The sequence below is a fragment of the Salvelinus fontinalis genome, chromosome 14 (genome assembly GCF_029448725.1).
Source record: "Salvelinus fontinalis isolate EN_2023a chromosome 14, ASM2944872v1, whole genome shotgun sequence".
Lineage (NCBI taxonomy): Eukaryota > Metazoa > Chordata > Actinopteri > Salmoniformes > Salmonidae > Salvelinus > Salvelinus fontinalis.
In genome coordinates, this window is record NC_074678.1 from 41,361,585 (window position 1) to 41,382,808 (window position 21,224).

Sequence of the window (21,224 nt, forward strand, 5' to 3'; positions counted from 1 at the left end):
CACAGTCCATGCTGTTCCATAAGGTGTATTTTTATCTGTTTTTTAAATCAAATTCTACTGCTGCATCAGTTACTTAATGTGGAATAGAGTTCCATGTAGTCATGGCTCTATGTAGTACTGTGCGCCTCCCATAGTCTGTTTTGGCATGTCTTGTGGGGTATTGATGGGGGTCCGAGCTGTGCGCCAGTAGTTAAAACGTACAGCTCCATGCATTCATCATGTCAATACCTCTCATAAATACAAGTAGTGATGAAGTCAATCTCTACTCCACTTTGAACCAGAAGAGATTGACATGCATATTATTATTATTAGCTCTGTGAACATCCAAGGGCCAGCTGTGCTCCCCTATTCTGAACCAATTGCAATTTTTGTAAGCCCCTTTTTGTGGCACCTGACCACACGACTGAACAGTAGTCCAGGTGCGACAAAACTAGGGCCTGTAGGACCTGCATTGTTGATAGTGCTGTTAAGAATGTAGATTATGAACAGGTGCTTTATTATGGACAGACTTCTCCCTATTTTAGCTACTGTTGTATCAATATATTTTGACCATGGCAGTTTACAATCCAGGGTTACTCCAAGCAGTTTACTCACCTTCACTTGCTCAATTTCCACATTATTTATTACAATATTTTGTTGAGGTTGAGGGTTTAGTGAATGATTTGTCCCAAATACAATGCTTTTAGTTTCAGAAATATTTAGGTTTAACTTATTCCTTGCCACCCACTCTGAAACTAACTGCAGCTCACCCTTCCATCACCAAACTTTTGGCAGAGATATGGCTTCATGTCATTGCATCATTTGGTATGTCCTTCAATAGCCAGAGAAAAACAGAATGAAGCCTTTTTACACGTGAGTGAAATCCTAAAATAAGGTTATAGAAATATTATTTCATAATTGACTATTTTAATCTGCTAATACTTTGTCATAATGTATTATTAATAATAATAATAATGTATTAATAATGTCATAATATCAATGTCTTGTCATGTCATTTACAGTAATGTGTATAATGAAACTATCACATTTAACAATAACATAAAAACTAAGAAGCAAGCATGTCACATTGAAATGCAATTTGACAGTGGTGTAAAGTACTTAAGTAAAAAGTACTTTAAAGGATTACTTGAGTAGTTTTTTGGGGTATCTGTACTTTAATATTTATATTTTTGACTACTTTTACTTTTACTTCACTACATTCCTAAAGAAAATAATGTACTTTTTCCTCCATACATTTTCCCTGACATCCAAAAGTACTTGTTACATTTTGAATGCTTAGCATGACAGGAAAATTGTCCAAATTCACGCAATTTATCAAGAGAACATCCCAGGTCATGCTAAATTTGTAAATTATTTCGGAGTTTTGGAGAGTGTCTCTGGCTATCCGTGAATAAAAAAAGCAAGAACATTGTGTAATCTGGTTTGCTTAATATAAGGAATTTTAAATGATTTATACTTTTAGTTTTACTTTGATACTTAAGTATATATTTTAGCAATTAGATTTACTTTTGATACTCAAGTATATTTTAAACCAAATACTTTTAGACTTTTACTCAAGTAGTATTTTACTGGGTAACTTACTTGAGTCATTTTCTACGAAGGTATCTTTTACTCAAGTATGAATTTTGGGTACTTTTCCCACCACTGGTATTTGGGTAGTCAATTGTGACAGCCTTCATTGAACAGCCCTTCCAGTTCCTCGTCAACTGAAATGATTGCCATCAGGGAGGCGGAGCCAACGGGTACAGCCGAAAGGGCGGTATATGGTCATTTACAAATGGGCTGCAGCCAGCTGTTGCTGCTGGAAATGTGCGCGCGGTTGAAAGGAGCGTTCCTGAATCATTATCATCTCGCATCAGGTGGACTTTTCTAGCCACGGCACCGCGTATTCACTTCAACGACAACGAATAGTTCTTGAATTATTTAAAGACATTCCAAAAAATTGTAAAATATACACTGCTGTCATATTTATCCGTCAATACCGGCTCAAACACAGAGTAACCTACAGTTAAGAACAGGGCAGAACGTGACACCGGAGAGATATCAAAGAAAAGGTGAGCTGGGAGCGGTCATTGTTTTCTTCTTATCAAAACAATATACATTTAACTTCCACTCAGAGTTTCCTTAAAATTATCTGTGCTATTCTGAGAAAACTGTAAATTATTGCATGGGCTAGTAACATGCTATTACTGTTTAACTCATTTATAGTAGATAATTAGGAATGCGTAACTCTGGGACATAAATACTATTATTAACCGAGTATTTTTGCATCAGAAATGCAGTAATTATTTGGGAGTCTTATGTATTATTAACAACGACACATGCAGGCCTCACAGCTGTATTTATAGTGCTGTTGCCCAGTTGTATAATTTACTAAAGACTGTCATGTGCCCGGTTATGCTATATTTGACACAGTATTCCACTTGATAGGCTACATTCAAAGGGCCAATCATCGGGAGGCCTGTTTTTATTGATGGGTTCCTCTTGGTCAATAGAGATAGGATCAATCAAAGATGTTTCTAATGTTAGCAAGAAGCTAGTTGTATTGTTCAGGCAGATTAAACGTGAGATTTCATCCAATAGAGGCAGTAAGTAATGGGAAAAGTAAGCCTAACCCTTGCATGACAAATAATACATTTGCATTCTTTGGCTCTGTCCCACGATGAGTCATCCCTAAGTCAGATCATATGTGTCATAATTGAAGATGAAAGGAAATGGATGGTGAGATTCTTACATATTTACAGTAGTGGATCAATAATGCCACAAGTGTACCTATCAAAACATAACACTTTCAACTAATTTATGTATCTACACATCATAGTAATGACTGACAAATACTGTGCCTAGCATAAGTATTCACCCCCCTTGGAGTTCTTCACAGTTCATTGTGTTACAACGTGGGATTAAAATGTGTTTCATTGTCATTTCTGTCAACAGTGTACACAGACTATTCTGTAATGCCAACGTGGAATGAATGAAATAAAATAAAACATGTGAATGTTATAAAACTAAAACACTAATGTATCTTGATTAGACAAGTATTCACCCCCCGGAGTCAATACGTGTTAGAATCACCATTGGCAGTGATTACAGCTGTGAGTCTTTTTGAGCAAGTCTCTAAGAGTTTGCACACCTAGACTGTGCAATATTTGCCCATTATTCTTTTCAAAATTCTTCAAGCTCTGTCAAGTTGGTTGTTGATCATTGCTAGACAGACATTTTCAAGTCTTGCCATATATTTTCAAGCAAATTTTAAGTCAAAACTGTAAGTAGGCCACTCAGGAACATTCACTGCCTACTTGGTAAGCAACTCCAGTGTACCTTTGGCCTTGTGTTTTAGGTTATTGTCTTGTTGAAAGATTAGTCTCCCTTCCGGAGTCTGGTGGAAAACAGACTGAATCAGGTTTTCCTCTAGGATTTTGCCTGTGCTTAGCTCCATTATGTTTGTTTTTATCCTGAAAAGCTCACCAGTCCTTGCCAATGACAAAAATATGAAGAGTGGTACTCTGTGTTGTGTTGTGTTGGATTTGCCCCAAACAAAACAATTTTTATTCAGGACAAAAAGTAGATTTATTTGCCACCCTTTTGGAGTATTACTTTACAGCCTTGTTGCAAACAGGATGCATGTTATGGAATATGTTTTATTCTGTACAGGCTTCCTTCTTTTCACTCTGTCATTTATGTTAGTATTGTGGATCCATCCTCAGTTTTCTCCTATCACAGCCATAAAACTTCATAACTGTTTCAAAATCACCATTGGCCTTCTGCTGAAATCCCTGAGTGGTTTCCTTCTTTGGCAACTCAGTTAGGAAGGACGCTTGTATCTTTGTGGTGACTGGGTCTATTGATTCACCATCCAAAGCCTAGTTAATTACTTCACCATGCTCAAAGGGATATTCAATGCCTGCTTTTATTTTTTTTAAATGACCTACAGTGCATTCTGATAGTTTTCAGACCTCTTGACTTTTTCCACATTTTGTTACGTTACAGCCTTGTTCTAAAATATTTTTAAAAAACCTGATCAATCTACACACAATACCCCATAATGACAAAGCAAAAACAGGTTTTGAAATTTTTGCAAATATCTTACAAATTAAAAACTGAAATATAATATTTACATAAGTATTCAGACCCTTTACTCAGTACTTTGTTGAAACACCTTTGGCAGCGATTACAACCTTGAATCTTCTTGGGTATGACGCTACAAGCTTGGGTCACCTGTATTTGGGGAGTTTCTCCCATTCTGCTCTGCAGATCCTCTCAAACTCTGTCAGGTTGGATAAGGAGCATTGCTGCACAGCTATTTTCAGGTCTTTCAGGAGATGTTCGATCGGGTTCAAGTCCAGGTTCTGGCTGGGCCACTCAAGGACATTCAGAGACTTGTCCCGAAGCCACTCCTGCATTGTCTTGGCTGTGTGCTTAGGGTCGTTGTCCCTTTGTAAGGTGAACCTTCGCCCCAGTCTGAGGTCCTGAGTATTCTGGAGCAGGTTTTCATCAAGGATTTCTCTGTACTTTGCTCAGTTCATCTTTCCCTCAATCCTGACTAGTCTCCCAGTCCCTGCCGCTGAAAAACATCCCCACAGCATGATGCTGCCACCACCGTGCTTCACCTCAGGATGGTGCCAGGTTTCCTCCAGACGTGACGCTTGGTATTCAGGCCAAATAGTTCCATCTTGGTTTTGTCAGACCAGAGAATCTTGTTTCTCATGGTCCGAGAGTTCTCTAGGTGACTTTGGGCAAACTCCAAGCGGGATGTCATGTGCCTTTTACTCAGGAGTAGCTTCCATCTGGCCACTCTATCATAAAGATCTGATTGGTGGAGTGCAGCAGAAATGGATGTCCTTCTGGAAGGTTCTCCCATCTTCACAGAGGATCTCTGGAGCTCTCCCTGACCAAGGCCCTTTTCTCCCAATTTCTCAGTTTGGCCAGGCGGACAGCTCTAGGAAGAGTCTTCGTGGTTCCAAACTTCTTCCATTTAAGAATGATTGAGGCCACTGTATTCTTGGGGACCTTCAATGCTGCAGACATTTTTTGGTACCCTTCCCCAGATCTGTGCCTCGACACAATTCTGTCTCAGAGCTCCACGGACAATTCCTTCGACCTCATGGCTTGGTTTTTGCTCTGACATGCACTGTCAACCGTGGGGCCTTGTATAGACAGGTGTGTGCCTTTCCAAATCCTGTCCAATCATTTGAATTTACCACAGTGGACTTCAATCAAGTTGCAGAAACATCACAAGGATGATCAATGTAAACAGGATGCACCTGAGCTCAATTTCTAGTCTCATAGCAAAGACTCTGAATACTTATGTAAATAAGGTATTTTATTTGATCTTTTTTGATTTGTCATTATGGGGTATTGTGTAGATTGATGAGGAAAAATATTAAATTAATCATTTTTAGAATAAGGCTGTAACGTAACAAAATGTAGAAAAAAGGAAGGGGTCTGAATACTTTCCAAATGCGCTGTGTCTACCAATTGGTGCCCTTCTTTTCAAGACATTGAAAAGCTCCCTGGTTTTGTGATTGAATCTGTGCTAAAAATGTACTACTGGACTGAGGGACCTTACATATACCTTACATATAATTGTGTGTGTGGGGTTCAGAGATGGGGTAGTTAACCTCTATTATTGAACACAGAGTCCATGGAACTTATTATGTGATTTGTTTAGCAAATCTTTACCCAGGAACTTATTTAGGCTTGCCATAACAAAGAGGGTGAATACTTATATAACCAGGAGATTCTAGTTATTATTATTTATTTATTTTTGTAAAAAAATATATATCTTCTCTTTGACATTATGAAATATTTTGTGTAGATAAATGACAAATAAAAATCACAATTAAATTCATTTAAAACCCAATTTCTTACACACCAACATTTGAAGAAATCCAAGGGGGTGAATACTTATGATAGGCACTGTATAGCCTTTATACGGTGCATAAATAATGTACATTTGGGGGGTGTATTGTGTGTGTCCTTCAGGCCTATATACAGGTACAGTAGTTCGTTCCCATTGCATGTACAATTCCTTTTTAAATTATGCATATTTTTATTGAGCATTTTGTAAACGCTCGGGGACATTGAAACACTATTTGTATGGACTAAATTCATTTTAGATGATGCCAGTGGCTTAGTGGGTGTACATTATACTGTCACAACAGGGACGCAGGGGTTTCTATCACGAAGGAAAGATTTGCCGTGGAGCAAATATGTAAAGTGGAATCTGGTCCAGCGGCTGTTTTAAATGCATTTTATTTATGCTTACATTTTTATCCTTTCATTCAGCTCTGCAAATTTTTTAACTTGGAGCAAAGCATAGCCAACAGAGAATGTGCAAGCATCAACAGAAAGGCACAAATTATATGGTTAGGATACATAAAGAAAGAAATATTTTCAAAGTAGAATATTTAACACAGTTTCCAGTAAAACACAGTATTTCCAATGCTTACAACAAATATTTGTTCATCGTGAACTGAAAAGTTTAAATTCTTTGCATGACTTGACAACATCTGTGTTTGTTATTCTTGTTCTCAAGTTGCTTTTCCATGGACAGCAATATGTTTGTTTCTGAAAGAGAGCATCTTTGATAGTTTAGTTTTATAATAAAACCACTAAACTTAAGCACTCAGTATTGAACCTGTTGCCCCTTGTGCAGTCATGACTACATCTCTGTCTCTCTCTCTCTCTGTCTCTGTCTCTAAGTTGAGACACGACACTATGGTCTTGACATGTCTCTGTGGTTCACAAAAATCCCAAAGCTCTTCCAGAAAGATCAGGTGTCCTGTCCATAGTGTGTGTCTATTCTGACTCAATCCAAAATATACAGGCAATTTAATTATCTCCTGTTAAAATTAGCCAGATATTTCCTCACCTCTGCTTTGCAGATGTCCAGCCAGGGAGTCATTGCAAATAACAAAGCACATAAACTGTCTGACCCTGCTGTGTCACATTCGAGTTTTAAATAAACATGGGGTGAAATATAGATTTTTTTTAACCATAAATCAGTCTTGCAAATTGAAACTGTATTGGCCCACTGCATTGCTTTTAGAAGATTTCACACAAACCTTAATCTGTGATAAATTCAGCGTTGAATGAAGTGTTCATTTTTTTATAATAATCTGCATTTTATGTCAAGGTTTGTTGAGTCAATAAGCGTTCGTGTTGGCATGTTTGCTTTGGCTTGGGGGGGGGGGGGGGGGGGGGCTTTATGTATTGGGTTATGCAAATAGGATTCCTGCTTTCTATTTTGGTGTCTGGTTTCTCATCTTGCCATTGAACTGAAATGACTGGAGCATCAACAACTAATACTGAAAACACTCAGGTACTCAGGACCTCCCAGCTAATATTGTATGGTAGCGTTCATCTAAGAGTATGGTTCTCTGTTCACAGTTATAGGCCTTAATTAAAGGGGAAATGTATGCTTTCTCCTTCTGCAAGGGGTGAACATTAGCAAGTTTCCATTTAATTTATTTAATGGAATGTGGAATGACACAGTTGTTATTGTCATGTACATATACAGCAATGATCCGTGTTCATGAGTAAGTTCCCATTTAACGTTCACAAGAATTGCTATAATTAAAGCCAGTGTGTTAGTGAGAAGTATCACACCTCTGTATCAAGTCTTCCACTCACTCATATGAAGTAGTGCTACAGCGTTGACTGGTAATGACAAAACTGTTTGTTGTCGGTGTTCTTCACCCTGTGGTGTCCCAGTGAAACACTCAGCAATTCCTCTGGGGACAGCCAGGGGGTCTTTGGGAGAGAGGGCCTGACTGTGCTAGAGGCCTGCTCTGTTAGTGTGTATGGTCTCGTTTCCACTGTCTGGCCTCTGGGAAGGTGTCAGAGGAAGCTGCACTCTGTCCCTAGGAGCTCGAGACCCTGGGGCAACTGTGTGTGAGTGCAATTATTGCACTCTTACAGGACACAAAATACTTGTGTTATTTTCTACTCCACTTACTGTATACAGTATATTATCTATAGATTACCACAGGCATTTTCCTGGTCTTGAATACCATGGTCTCTTGAGTGGCAAAAAGTAATTGGATTCCATCCTATAGTGTGTGAACAAGATCATTGAAAATGAAAACCGTAACATTTGCTCTACCCCCCAAGGCAGCCAAATGTACATTCTCAACAACACTCCAATGGTTTTTACAGAGAGTGAAACTCAGGTTATGAGCCTGTTTGAGACCTCAAGTGGCGGTTGTCATACGGACTACGTTATCCAGAATTAGCTGACATTAGGCGTGTGCAGGTTTACTGGCTTCGTTGTTGGGGGTTTGAGAAACCATCAAAACAACGGTGAGAGGGCCAAGTCCTCACTGTTTAGAGGGGAGGTAAATGCTATATTTGCCCGGATGTGTGAGGGGGGTTGGGGGGTGGTGGTGTGTAATTCTGAGAGAAAGGAACTTTCTGTAAACCCCAATGTGATAAAGATCTCTCTGGCCTCTCTGTAGCTCAGATCTTCTACTTCCCTCTACTGTCTTCATTTCCATCTGAGGCGAGATGCTCTCTTCTGCAGAACTGTACATGCTAGTCATGTAGAGTTCTCCTTTCAGTTGCAGAAAACTATAGTATTTTTTTATTCAGTACAATGCAAGATGATGCAATCATAATTGGTGCAGTCATTTGGTGTGTTCTTGATGGACCTCTTGTTTGTGCAATCCAATAGCTGAGCAGTTACAACTATTTTGCCCCAGTATCTGTTACTAGTTTGCTGTACTATAGATTTAGGAGACTTGTCTACTTTCTAATTCTGTCAGTCTTAATAAAGCACTATTATTCAGAGAAGTTTCACTAATCGAAAATGGAGTACCAACGATGGATATTTTTCAACACATTGATTGATTCTGTTCTATTTTACAGTTTGAGGTGTAAGTGTCTTGTCTTAGAGGCTGAGTCCAGTGGATACTTTATAAGGTAATGATAGGGGCACAGAGGTGGATTCCTCAGAAATGCCCTGAATGCCTGTGTGCCAAGCGTGGGCAAGGGGGCAGCGGGCACTCTGGGGGTCGTGGGAACACCGGCACCATATCCGCTCACTCACCATTTGGATGTGGCTTCTAAATATAGAGGTCATACGTGTCCAATATGAGAAGGGAAAACTCCTCTGGGCTTTGCATCAGTAGAGACAGTACAGTACAGTCAGTTACTGCCAGCTGAGGACCGGGACGCAGAGAGTTGTACTAGACCTAACTTTCTGATCTCAACAATGTACTTATGTGTAAAGTTTTTTAGGATATATTGTGGATACTATTGTTATGCCCAATGTCATTTATAAATGTGATGTTCTTGATCTTGTATATTGTTGTGTTTACAATGCAATTATATACAGGCCAATGGTGATAATGAAATAGTTACAGAGTTTAATGGCTGTGATTGGAGAAAACTGAGGATGGATGAATAACATTGTAGTTACTCCACAATTGTAGTTACAACACCATAGTGTTCTCAAAACTCATCAATAAGCTAAGGACCCTGGGACTAAACACCTCCCCCTGCAACTAGATCCTGGACCTCCTGACGGGCCGCCCCCAGTTGGTCAGGGTAGGTAACAACACATCCGCCACGCTGATCCTCAACACAGGGGCACCTCAGGGGTGTGTGCTCAGCCCCCTCCTGTTCTCCCTGTTCACTCATGACTGCACGGCCAGGCACGACTCCAACACCATCATTAAATTTGCCGATGACACAACAGTGGTAGGCCTGATCACGACAACAATTAGGCAGCCTATAGGGAGGAGGTCAGAGACCTAGCCGTGTGGTGCCAGGACAACAACCTCTCCCTCAACGTGATCAAGACAAAGGAGATGATTGTGGACTACAGGAAAAAGAGGACCAAGCACGCCCCCATTCTCATCGACGGGGCTGCAGTGGAGCAGGTTGAGAGCTTCAAGTTCCTTGGTGTCCACATCACCAACAAACTAACATGGTCCAAGCACACCATGACAGTCGTGAAGCAGGCACGACAAACCTATTCCCCCTCAGGAGACTGAAAATATTTGGCATCGGTCCTCAGATCCCCAAAAGGTTCTACAGCTGCCCCATCGAGAGCATCCTGACTGGTTGCATCACTGCCTGGTATGGCAACTGCTCGGCCTCCAACAGCAAGGCACTACAGAGGGTAGTGCGTATGGCCTAGTACATCACTGGGGCCAAGCTTCCTGCCATCCAGGACCTCTATACCAGGCGGTGTCAGAGGAAGGCCCTGCACATTGACTCTCACATTGACTCTGTACTGGCACCCCCTGTATATATTGTTATTTTTTACTGATCCTCTTTAATTACTTGTTACTTTTATCTCTTCTTATCCATTTTTTTTGGAACTGCACTGTCGGTTAGGGGATCGTAAGTTACCATTTCACTGTAAGGTCTACACCTGTTGTATTCTGCGCATGTGACTAATACAATTTGATTTGATTTGACAATACTAACCTAAATGAAAAGAAGGAAGCTTGTACAGAATACAAATATTCCAAAGCATGCATCCTGTTTGCAATAAGGCACGAAAGTAAAACTACAAAACATGTGGCAAAGAAAATTTCTTTATGTCCTGAATACAAAGCGTTATGTTTGGGGAAAATCCAACAAAACACGTGTTTGAGTACCACTCTTCATATTTTCAAGCATGGTGGTGGCTGCATCATGTTATGGGTGCTTGTTATGGGCGAGGACTAGGGAGTTTTTCAGGATTAAAAAAAACAGAATAGAGCTCAGCACAGGCAAAATCCAATAGGAAAACCTGATTCAGTCTGCTTTCAAACAGACACCGGAAGACAAATTCCCTTTTCAGCAGGACAATAACCTAAAACAAAAGGTCTAATTAACACTGGAGTTGCTTACCAAGACAACACTGAATGTTCCTGAGTGGCCTAGCTAGAGTTTTGACTTAAATCTGCTTTAAAAATCTATGGCAAGACTTGAAAATGACTGTCTAGCAATGATCAACAACCAACTTGACAGAGCTTGAAGAATTACAAAAATAATAGCAGATATTGTGCAATCCAGGTGTGTAAAGGTCTTAGAGACTTACCCAGAAAGATTCACAGCTCTAATAGCTGCCAAATGTGATTCTAAGATATATATATACAGTTGAAGTCGGAAGTTTACATACACTTAGGTTGGAGTCCTTAAAACTCGTTTTTCAACCACTCCACACAAATGTCTTGTTAACAAACTATAGTTTTGGCAAGTCGGTTAGGACATCTACTTCATGCATGACACAAGTTATTTTTCCAACAATTGTGTACAGACAGATTATTTCACTTATAATTCACTGTATCACAATTCCAGTGGATCAGAAGTTTACATACACTAAGTTGATTGTGCCTTTAAACAGCTTGGAAAATTCCAGAAAATGACGACATGGCTTTAGACGCTTCTGATAGGCTAATTGACATACTTTGAGTCAATTGGAGGTGTACCTGTGCATGTATTTCAAGGCCTGCCTTCAAACCCAGTGCCTCTTTGCTTGACATCATGGGAAAATCAAAATAAATCAGCCAAGACCTCAGAAGAAAATTGTAGACCTCCACAAGTCTGATTCATCCTTGGGAGCAGTTTCCAAATGCCTGAAGGTACCACGATCATCTGTACAAACAATAGTACGCAAGTATAAACACCATGGGACCACGCAGCCGTCATACCGCTCAGGAAGGAGACGCGTTCCGTCTCCTAGAGATGAACGTACTTTGGTGTGAAAAGTGCAAATCAATCCCAGAACAATGGCAAAGGACCTTGTGAAGATGCTGGAGGAAACAGGTACAAAAGTATCTATATCCACAGTAAAACGAGTCCTATATCGACAGAACCTGAAAGGCCGCTCAGCAAGGAAGAAGCCACTGCTCCAAAACCACCATAAAAAAAGTCAGACCACGGTTTGCAACTGCACATGGGGACAAAGATTGTACTTTTTGGAGAAATGTTCTCTTGTCTGATGAAACAAAAATAGAACTGTTTGGCCATAATGACCATCGTTATGTTTGGAGGAAAAAGGGGGATGCTTGCAAGCCGAAGAACACCATCCCAACCGTGAAGCACGGGGGTGCTTTGCTGAAAGAAATATTTCATTTCACATTCTTAAAATAAAGTGGAGATCTTAACTGACCTACAACAGGGAATTTTTATTAGGATTAAATGTCAGGAATTGTGAAAAACTGAGTTAAAATGTATTTGGCTAAACTTCCGACTTCAACTGTATATATATATTTCTTTTTTTACAAATGCTAGAATTTATCTTACAGTTCGACATTACATTTTGTAATGTATTTTGTGTAGATCGTTGACAAAAATGACAATTAAATCAATTTTAATCCCAATTTGTAACACAACAAAATGTGGAAAAAGTCAAGGGGTGTGAATACTTTCTGAATGCACTGTACAAACATTCACTTATTTTCACTATAATCTTCTCAACCCCAACTGTCATTTTCAGCCCTCCCACTCAGTGGGCTGCCCTTAGTGAACTATATTATGTCCACATGACCAGGCCTGCCCGTATGTCTCTACCATCTTTTTTTCTGAACCTGAACATGGGAGAAGAGGGGGTGGTGTAGAACTTTCCATTTTCGAAAACACAGTTTAACTTCCGCTGGTTTCACCAGGGCCTGTTGTACCTCACAAGCTGACTGGTTTATATTTGTAACCCTGCTAGCTCTGGTCCCAGGTTAACCCAGACTGGGAGGGTGTCAGACTGGTCTAACTTTATCCCCCATCGCCTCATCAGAGTATAAATAAACAGGCTGCCATGACAAGGGGGAAGGGTGGGACTTACGTCGCTTAAACAAAACACATGCCATTTTCCCATCAGAATTGTCTGAAGGTTAAGACCCATACTGTACGGTGGTTGGTGCTCTTATTTTGATAAGGTTGAGTGGAACCACTGTGTATGGGCCTACCCGTAACCCTTTATGAAGTGGCCAGAGGTCTCAACCATATGGCTTGCTTTTTGAAAGTTAGCTAGGTTTGATTGTGTAATGGGCTGTTGATGTTGTCTTGAGATCTACAAAAGACTATATATCTCAATGGGATATCCTGATGAAATCAAATTAACGTAAATAAACGTTTTCATTACTAGGATGACATTTACATGCTGTGCTGAAAAGGGGATGAGTTCAAATGACTGAGTTTAGATTTTTTTTATATATATCTATTTTCACAGTGTTAAGCCATCTGTCAGACACGCAGACCGTAAACACAATGGGAAGGAAAAAAATACAAATCTCTCGTATCCTAGACCAGCGGAATCGACAGGTACAACTCTTTAATTATTCTATCACTTTTGATTGATTATTACATTTGACATGGTATAGTTAAATAGTCACAGACCAAATAATACATGAACAAATATATTTCTGTTCCCAGGTGACATTCACCAAGCGTAAGTTTGGCCTGATGAAGAAAGCGTATGAGCTGAGTGTTCTGTGTGACTGTGAGATCGCCCTCATCATCTTCAACAGCACCAACCGTCTGTTCCAGTACGCCAGCACTGACATGGACAAGGTCCTGCTCAAGTACACAGAGTACAGCGAGCCTCACGAGAGCAGGACCAACACAGACATACTGGAGGTATAAATACATTACAGCTCCACACATTACTCAACATGTTCTCCTATACGTATAGTAATCTGTTGCATAATTATATGCAAGGTTACAATCACATTAATTCCCAATAAAGACACACTGTTGAGAGTGCTTTGACGTTGGAATGCATACGTTTATGAAATGCTTACTTGGGCTCCCCCACAAAGCATTGAAAAAACAATGTTGGTACAGTCCACTTCTGTATTGTTAGGACATCCCCAGGAATCAATAGTATAAATAGTGCTGTAGTATCCTTGAGGTAATGTCTGTGTGCTGCTCTTTCCTCTGTCCTGCTACTGTAGACTCTGCGGAGGAAGGGCCTGGGCCTGGACGGGACAGAGCTGCTGGACACGGAGGAACCCATGCAGGTGGCAGCAGAGAAGTATGGCCCACACAGCGAGGGCATGGACCTCTCCCTGGCCCGCCAGCGCTACTACGTTAGTACTTACACTGGTCTTATCAGACAGATGCTGTCTGAGCCAAAGGCTGTACATTAACTAAAGTTGTTCCATTGATATCTTTTATTCTGTGAATAATGGCTTAATTTGAGAAAATGATTATATTGAACAGTCAAACCATTCATTTAACTCAGTGAACACATGTTGTACTCATAGAGACACTTTAGCTCTGCAATGCAGCTGCAATAAACCTAACTTTCAAATCTTAACTCAAACAGACACTCTCTAATATTTCTCCTCAGGCCACCTCCTTGAACTCACCAGAGGCCCAGTTCCTGGTGTCTACTGGCTGTGAGAATGGATACCCCAACTCCTCCAACCCCAGCCCGAGCTCCCACAGACCCCTGGCCTTCAAGCCCCTGGGCCCCAGACCAGGCTCAGCCAGCCCTGCAGGGCCCCACTGCCATGCTGCCTTCATGTCCCCACACTCAGGTGACCTGGCCCCCTAGTTCCTCTTTGCAAACATTCCTAGAGGGTTAGAGGGTGTGGATGAGTGTCCATGAGTGTGAGTCCATCTCAGTGCTGTGCAGCCAGCTGTGCACGCACACAGGAAGTGAATGTGTGTGTGTGTGTACGCACATATGTGCGTGCTGTCTGAAACAGTCCCCACAAGTGAAACAGTGTCTGGAGGCTGATCTGTGGTTTCTGAGCAGTGAGTGTGTTGCACCTGCTGGTCATCTCAGCTCAGCTCAGCTCAACCCCTCACTCTTCACACCCTATAGTTATTAGTAGACATGTGTAAGGATGCCACTCAGTGGTGTGTGATCACAACCAAGCTTTGTAGTCAATTAAATCAGCATTTTGAAAGACTATATACTACTGTACGATGCTTGTAATATGCCCTTTTTATCAATACAGATCAGAGCTAAATGTATGGTAAAAATACGTATTATGCTTACTAAGTTAATGTGTGAATAGATTTTTTGTTATCAGGTTGACATTAATAATGTACGTTTTGGTAATCTGAAGTGGCAGACTTCTATTAGAGATCCAAAATGTACTTTTACAGGCAGAGCGAGTGAGAGAGATTGAGAGAGAGTGATTGAGTGTTCTGTCGGTGAGTGAAACATCTTGTTCTCACTTCCTATTTGTGTTCTCTCTGTTCAGGTATTGGCAACTCTATGTTCTCCCATGGCAACCTGAGCCGGGCCTTGGAGATGAAGACTCCTCCCCCTTTGAATCTGGGCAGTGAGAACCGGCGGACAGAGAGCCACCCTGGCATGGGTGGCACACGCGCCAACTTTAGCAGTTCTGTAAGGATCTCTTAAATCCTACTTGTCAGTCACAACGCGAGGTTAGCATGAGGTACTGCAGTACTGCAGGCTACATAGTTCCAATACCACTCATGGTGATTATGAAGGAGCAATCAGAGAGCAGGGTTATGACGATGTCATTATGAAGGGACCAATTAGAGAGCAGTTATGATGATGTCATTATGATGAACCAATTAGAGAGCATGGTTATGACGATGATATTACAAAGGTACCAATCAGAGATTAGGGTTAGGACAATGTTATTCTGAAGTGCCCAATTAGAGAGCAGGTCTATGACGATGTCATTATGATGTGTCAATCAGAGAGCAGGGTCATAACAATGTCATTATGATGATGTAATTATGAAGGACCAATCAGAGTACAGGGTTATGATGATCTCATTATGAAGGACTAATCGAAGAGCAGGATTATGACGATGCCATTACGAAAGGACAATCAGAGGACCAACCACACTCACATGGCCTGTATTGTTTTGTAGATAGCTTTTTTGAAGTAATTAATGAATAGATTAGGCATATTAACTTTGGATGGTGCCCACATTGACCGTGTCCACTCTTATAAATATCTGGGCAATTGGATTGATGAAAAGCTATCTTTTAAAAAGCATATTGATGAGCTAGTTAAGAAGTTGAGAATTAAAATGGGCTTCTTCTATAGAAATAGGTCATGCATCTCGTTAAATAGCAGAAAGCAGATTTTTCAGTCAACGTTCCTACCAGTTTTAGACTATGGCGACATCATCTATATGAATGCAGCTGCCACTACATTAAAGCTGTTAGATGCAGTTTTTCATAGCACATTGTGCTTTATTATGGGCGACAGGTTCAGTACACATCAACGCGTTCTTTAACAAAAAGTAGGCCGGCCCTCTTTGAAGTTGTGGAGGTCGATTTATTGCTCTCTTTTTATTTATAAAGCTCTCTTGCAAAAACTTCCCCCGTACCTAACATCATTACTAACTTTTAGACGTATGAGTTACCAAACCCGGTCTCATGGATGGCTAACTCTGGAGATCTCTTTGGCAGTTCAAATTGTTAATTGGGAACCTCTTTGCTGAGGAATGTGATCGTTTCTCTTGAGTGTGTTGTTTTGTGGTAATCTTGTATATTTGTATTATGTGGTATTTGTAAAGTGTGTATTTGCAGGGCTCCCTTGTAAAAGAGACCTTAGTCTCAATGGGACTCCCTGCTAAGACAAAGAAAAAATCTCTCTCTCCATGTGATGTTCAGAGGGGCCTACTGTACCCGGGCATGCACCCAGGGAACCACATGCTGGCAATGGGGAAGACAGGTCTGCTGAGCCATGGTCTGGGGGGCTACAGCCTCTCCTCTGCTGGACCATCTGGTAAGGCTGCAGCTCTGCTCCTCTTAAATCTTCACCTGTTTCCTAGTTCGTGATTTATAATAATTCTCCTCTTCCCTCCCAGACTACAGTCACCCAGGTTTCTCCCATGCTGTGAGTCTACAGCGTGGGTCAGTGAACCCATGGCAGACAGCACAACCACAGGAGCAGCATGTGCCTCACCTCAGCCCAGCGTAAGACCACTGATATTTTATTTAACTAGGCAAGTCAGTTAAGAACAAATTCTTATTTTCAATGACGGCCTAGAAACAGTGGGTTAACTGCCTTGTTCAGGGGCAGAACGACAGATTTTTACCTTGTCAGCTCGGGGGTTCAATCTAGCAACCTTTCAGTTACTGGCCCAACACTAACCACTAGGCTACCTGCCGCCCCATATACACCTTACTCAATTACTCAGTGTTCGCACAGTGATGGACTTGATAGTGTTGTGTGTCTACTAGTGGCCTCTATAGGAAAAATAGCAAGTGAGGATTCATTTCATACTATATCATGCATGCATATACCATTCTCTTTTCTCTGTCCGCTTGCTGTGTACCAGGATGTCCAGTGGAGGGTGCTCTTTTCCTTCTCAGTCCTCAACCCCCACCCCTCCTCCTCACCCCTCCCTCAACCTCAGCATCAAATCGGAGCGCTCCTCCCCGGAGCACATCTGCTCCCCAACCTCTCTGCCCGTGCGCAACTTGAGGCAGCACTCTCCAATGAGCACCTCCAATTCCGCTCACCACACCCCACAAGAGCCCTACCCAGCCAATGAGAGAGAGGATTTCCCCAAAGGAGGTGTTCCTTACCCGGCTCAGCACGGGGCAGAGGAGAAAGGAGGGCTGCCCCTGAGGCAATTAGAAATCAGCGATGGGTGGCAGAGATAGCTGGCAGCGACTACCACACACAAAAATCCTGCCACATGGTTTCCAACACACAGAGAGATGAGAATGGGGAGATGGGGTTCACTCGTTCACATCATCCCAGAGGAAAGAAAGACCCCCCTTAGAGCTGGGCTGGACTCTCCATTGTGGGCAATGAACATGTGGCACTGCCTCTCTGATCTTGATACAGTGGGGAGATACAGTGGGTGTGTTGTTGTGTTTGGTTGGTTTGTCTGTGTATTGGTTCAGAGGGGTGTCAAACCACACATCAATGTGGTTCTCTCCTCCTGCTTGTGCTACATCACAGAGCAGGGGTGAGAGCATCAGTCATTTAGCCATATAACTTAGAGCACAGTGTTTCAGATTAATACTTCACATTCAGGTCCCCAGTTAATGTACATATATAACTTTAATGCTTAGTTTATCCTTGAGCTCAAAATCAATGAAGTGGTCAGCTCACAGGAGACCAATTAGGGAGCAGCAAGGTTCTATTCATCTATCATGGTCTCAATGGGCATGGCCTCGTGATAGTGAGTGGGAAGTTGGTCTGGATAGGAATTGATCACAGAAAAACAAAAATGTAATCTGCACTTATGGATTTTTGTATTGAAAATCTGTGCATTTTTAAGTCTCTCTCAGGGATTTAGATCATTGGTTCCATTATATAGGTTTAGTGTTGCTTTTTATGACTAAAATAATACTGAGCAAAGCTGTTTGTTTTTACACTATATCCTGCATAGTTTAATTATTTCTTTGTAGACACTGGCCTTAATCATGTAAAATTATGACATCAATTTAAGACCAAAGGATATGTAATGTGTTTATTTTCTTAAATATGAATATTCAATATAAACCAAAGTTTAGCATCTAATGTATTTCAAAAAATATCTAAAGGCATGTAAGAATCATCCATCAGTAGTAATCATTATACATCTTCAATCTATTTCCCCTTGTGAACAATTAAGGTCCATATTCAGTATAACCATTTTTTAAAGTTGAGCTTAATAAATAAATGAAAAAGCTCAGGGCTGGACTACCGCATTTGGGGTCACTGGGGAACCGACCTCCAGGTCCCCTGCTTTCCAACATATCTTCAATTGAAAAAATGTGCTGTTTTATATCAAATCAAATGTTATTTGTCACATGTGCTGAATACAACAGGTGTAGTAGACCTTACAGTGAAATAGTGCAAATAGTCTGGGGGCAGTGCAAATAGTCTGGGTAGCCAATTGATTAGCTGTTCAGGAGTCTTATGGCTTGGGGGTAGAAGCTATTTTGGAGCCACTTGGACCTAGACTTGGCACTCCGGTACCGCTTGCCGTGCGGTAGCAGAGAGAACAGTCTATGACTAGGGTGGCTGGAGTCTTTGACCATTTTTTGGGCCTTCCTCTACACCACCTGGTATAGACGTCCTGGATGGCAGGAAGCTTGGTCCCAGTGATGTACTGGGCCGTACGCACTACCCTGTTTTGTGCCTTGCGGTTGGAGGCCAAGCAAAAACCTTTTGAGGATCTGAGGACCCATACCAAATCTTATATTACAATTCTACATTTTGTCACGAGGCTAAGAGAAAATGTTACATTTTTAAAGCACATTTTCTGCAATTGTACACTTTTTGATATGGGTCATAGAGAAAAATGTACCGTTTTGTAGCTCATCTCATGCTATTGTTCACATTTTGCCAAGATGTTGAGAGAAATTTTTGCAGTTGTAAAGCAAATTTCCTGCAATTCTACACATTTTGGTATCATATGATATCTGGGGGGAGCCCGACCTCCAGGTGGCCCCCAAACCCTGCGTGCCCGTTTGGTAATCCAGCCCTGCAAAAGCTATTTGTTCATGTGTGGAAAGGGAACCATTTGATTAATTGTCAGTGGGACAATGGGAATAAGGTATGTTGAGAATCAGATACCTATCAAAGAAGCTGCGTAAGTTAACTTTTGTCTATGAAAAAAACAAGACACTTTTTATTGCTTGTGTGAGTTTGTGTTTTTGATTATTCTTTTTTTAATGATGTTTGTGTATTATGCACTGGATTTTTGATGTGTTATTGTTTCATTTATCCATTTTGCGTTTAAAAGTTTAAAAAAGTATCATGTAAAATGATCTTGTATCCATTTTGTTTCTCATTGTGGGTTTGTGTGTACATTGAAGTTAACGATTTTGTCCACAAGAGGGCAACATATTTCACACTATCACTCTGGAGGCAAGACAGAATGCAGGACAGAATCAGCCATTATTAGTGGTTGTTAATTATCTGACAAAAATGACAGGTTCAAGCAGTAGACTGTGACGGTATTAAGATAAAACTACATCATTCGTGTATTGAAGACATACACATAGCCGGTATATGAGCACTTCAAGTTCTGGTTGACAACATGAAATGAATTTGTATATATGTGTCCATATTGACACAAATTACACTGAACAAAAATATAAACACAACATGTAAAGTGTTGGTCCCATGTTTCGTGAGCTGAAATAAAAGATCCCAGAAATGTCTCATACACACGAAAAGCTTATTTCTCTGAAATGTTGTGCACAAATTTGTTTACATCCCTGTCCGTTAGCATTTCTCCTTTGCCAAGATAATCCATCCACATGACAGGTGTGGCATATCACGAAGCTGATCATTACATAGGTGCACCTTGTGCTGGGGGCAATAAAAGGCCATTATAAAATGTGCAGTTTTGTTACAGAACGCAATGCCAAAGATGTATCAAATTTTGAGGGAGTGTGCAATTGGCATGCTGACTGCAGGAGTGTCCAGCAGGGCTGTTGGCAGAAAATTTTATGTAAATTTCTCTGCCGCCTCCAACGTAATTTTAGAGAATGCTCGTCGTCCTCACTAAGGTCTTGACCTGACTGCAGTTCGGCATCTTAACCGACTTCAAAGGGCAAATGCTCACCTTAGATTGCCATTGGCATGCTGGAGAATTGTGCTCTTCACGGTTTCAACTGTACTGGGCAGATGGCGTCGTGTGGGCAAGCGGTTTGCTGATGTCAACGTTGTGAACAGAGTGCCCCATGGTGGCGGTGGGGTTATGGTATGGGCAGGCATAAGCTACGGACAACAAACACAATTGCATTTTATCCATGGCAATTTGAATGCACAAAGATAATGTGACGAGATCCTGAGGCCCATTGTCATGCCATTCATCCGCCGCCATCACCTCATGTTTCAGCATGATAATACACGGCTCCATGTCGCAAGGATCTGTCCACAATTCCTGGAAGCTGAAAATGTCCCAGTTTTTCCATGGCCTGCATTTTCACCAGACATGTTGAGCATGTTTGGGATCCTCTGGATCAACGCGTACGACCACGTGTTCCAGTTCCCGGCAATGTCCAGCAACTTTGCACCGCCATTGAAGAGGAGTGGGACAACATTCCACAATCAACTATATGCGATGGAGATCTGTCATGTTGTATGAGGCAAATGGTGGTCACACTAGATACTGACTGGTTTTCTGATCCACTCCCCTACCTTTTTTAAGGCATCTCTGTAACCAACAGATGCATATCTTTATTCCCAGTCATATAAAATCCATAGAATAGGACCTAATGGAGTTTATTTCAATTGACTGATTTGCTTCTATGACTCAGCAAAATCTTTGAAATTGTTGCATGTTCCGTTTATATTTTTGTTCAGTGTATTTCAACTGAGGATAAATGTAGAACGT

General features: G+C 41.1%; 1 protein-coding gene across 1 annotated transcript; it reads left to right on the forward strand.

Moving 5' to 3' along the window:
* The first annotated feature begins 1,770 nt into the window (after positions 1–1,770).
* LOC129810862 (myocyte-specific enhancer factor 2B-like) lies at positions 1,771–20,048 on the forward strand. Its single transcript, XM_055861820.1, has 9 exons — positions 1,771–2,054; positions 13,163–13,254; positions 13,366–13,569; positions 13,887–14,021; positions 14,285–14,474; positions 15,150–15,295; positions 16,546–16,660; positions 16,743–16,851; positions 17,217–20,048. Exons 2-9 carry the CDS (start codon positions 13,201–13,203, stop codon positions 17,542–17,544), a joined length of 1,281 nt encoding a protein of 426 aa, XP_055717795.1. The 5' UTR covers positions 1,771–2,054; positions 13,163–13,200; the 3' UTR covers positions 17,545–20,048.
* Positions 20,049–21,224: the final 1,176 nt, after the last annotated feature.

Excerpts from the sequence above, each read along its gene's own strand:
- LOC129810862 (XM_055861820.1), top strand. The coding sequence starts at position 13,201 with ATGGGAAGGAAAAAAATACAAATCTCTCGTATCCTAGACCAGCGGAAT. Across the intron at positions 13,570-13,886 it reads CCAACACAGACATACTGGAG|ACTCTGCGGAGGAAGGGCCT; the intron begins GTATAAATACAT and ends CTGCTACTGTAG. Across the intron at positions 15,296-16,545 it reads GCGCCAACTTTAGCAGTTCT|AGGGGCCTACTGTACCCGGG; the intron begins GTAAGGATCTCT and ends TGTGATGTTCAG.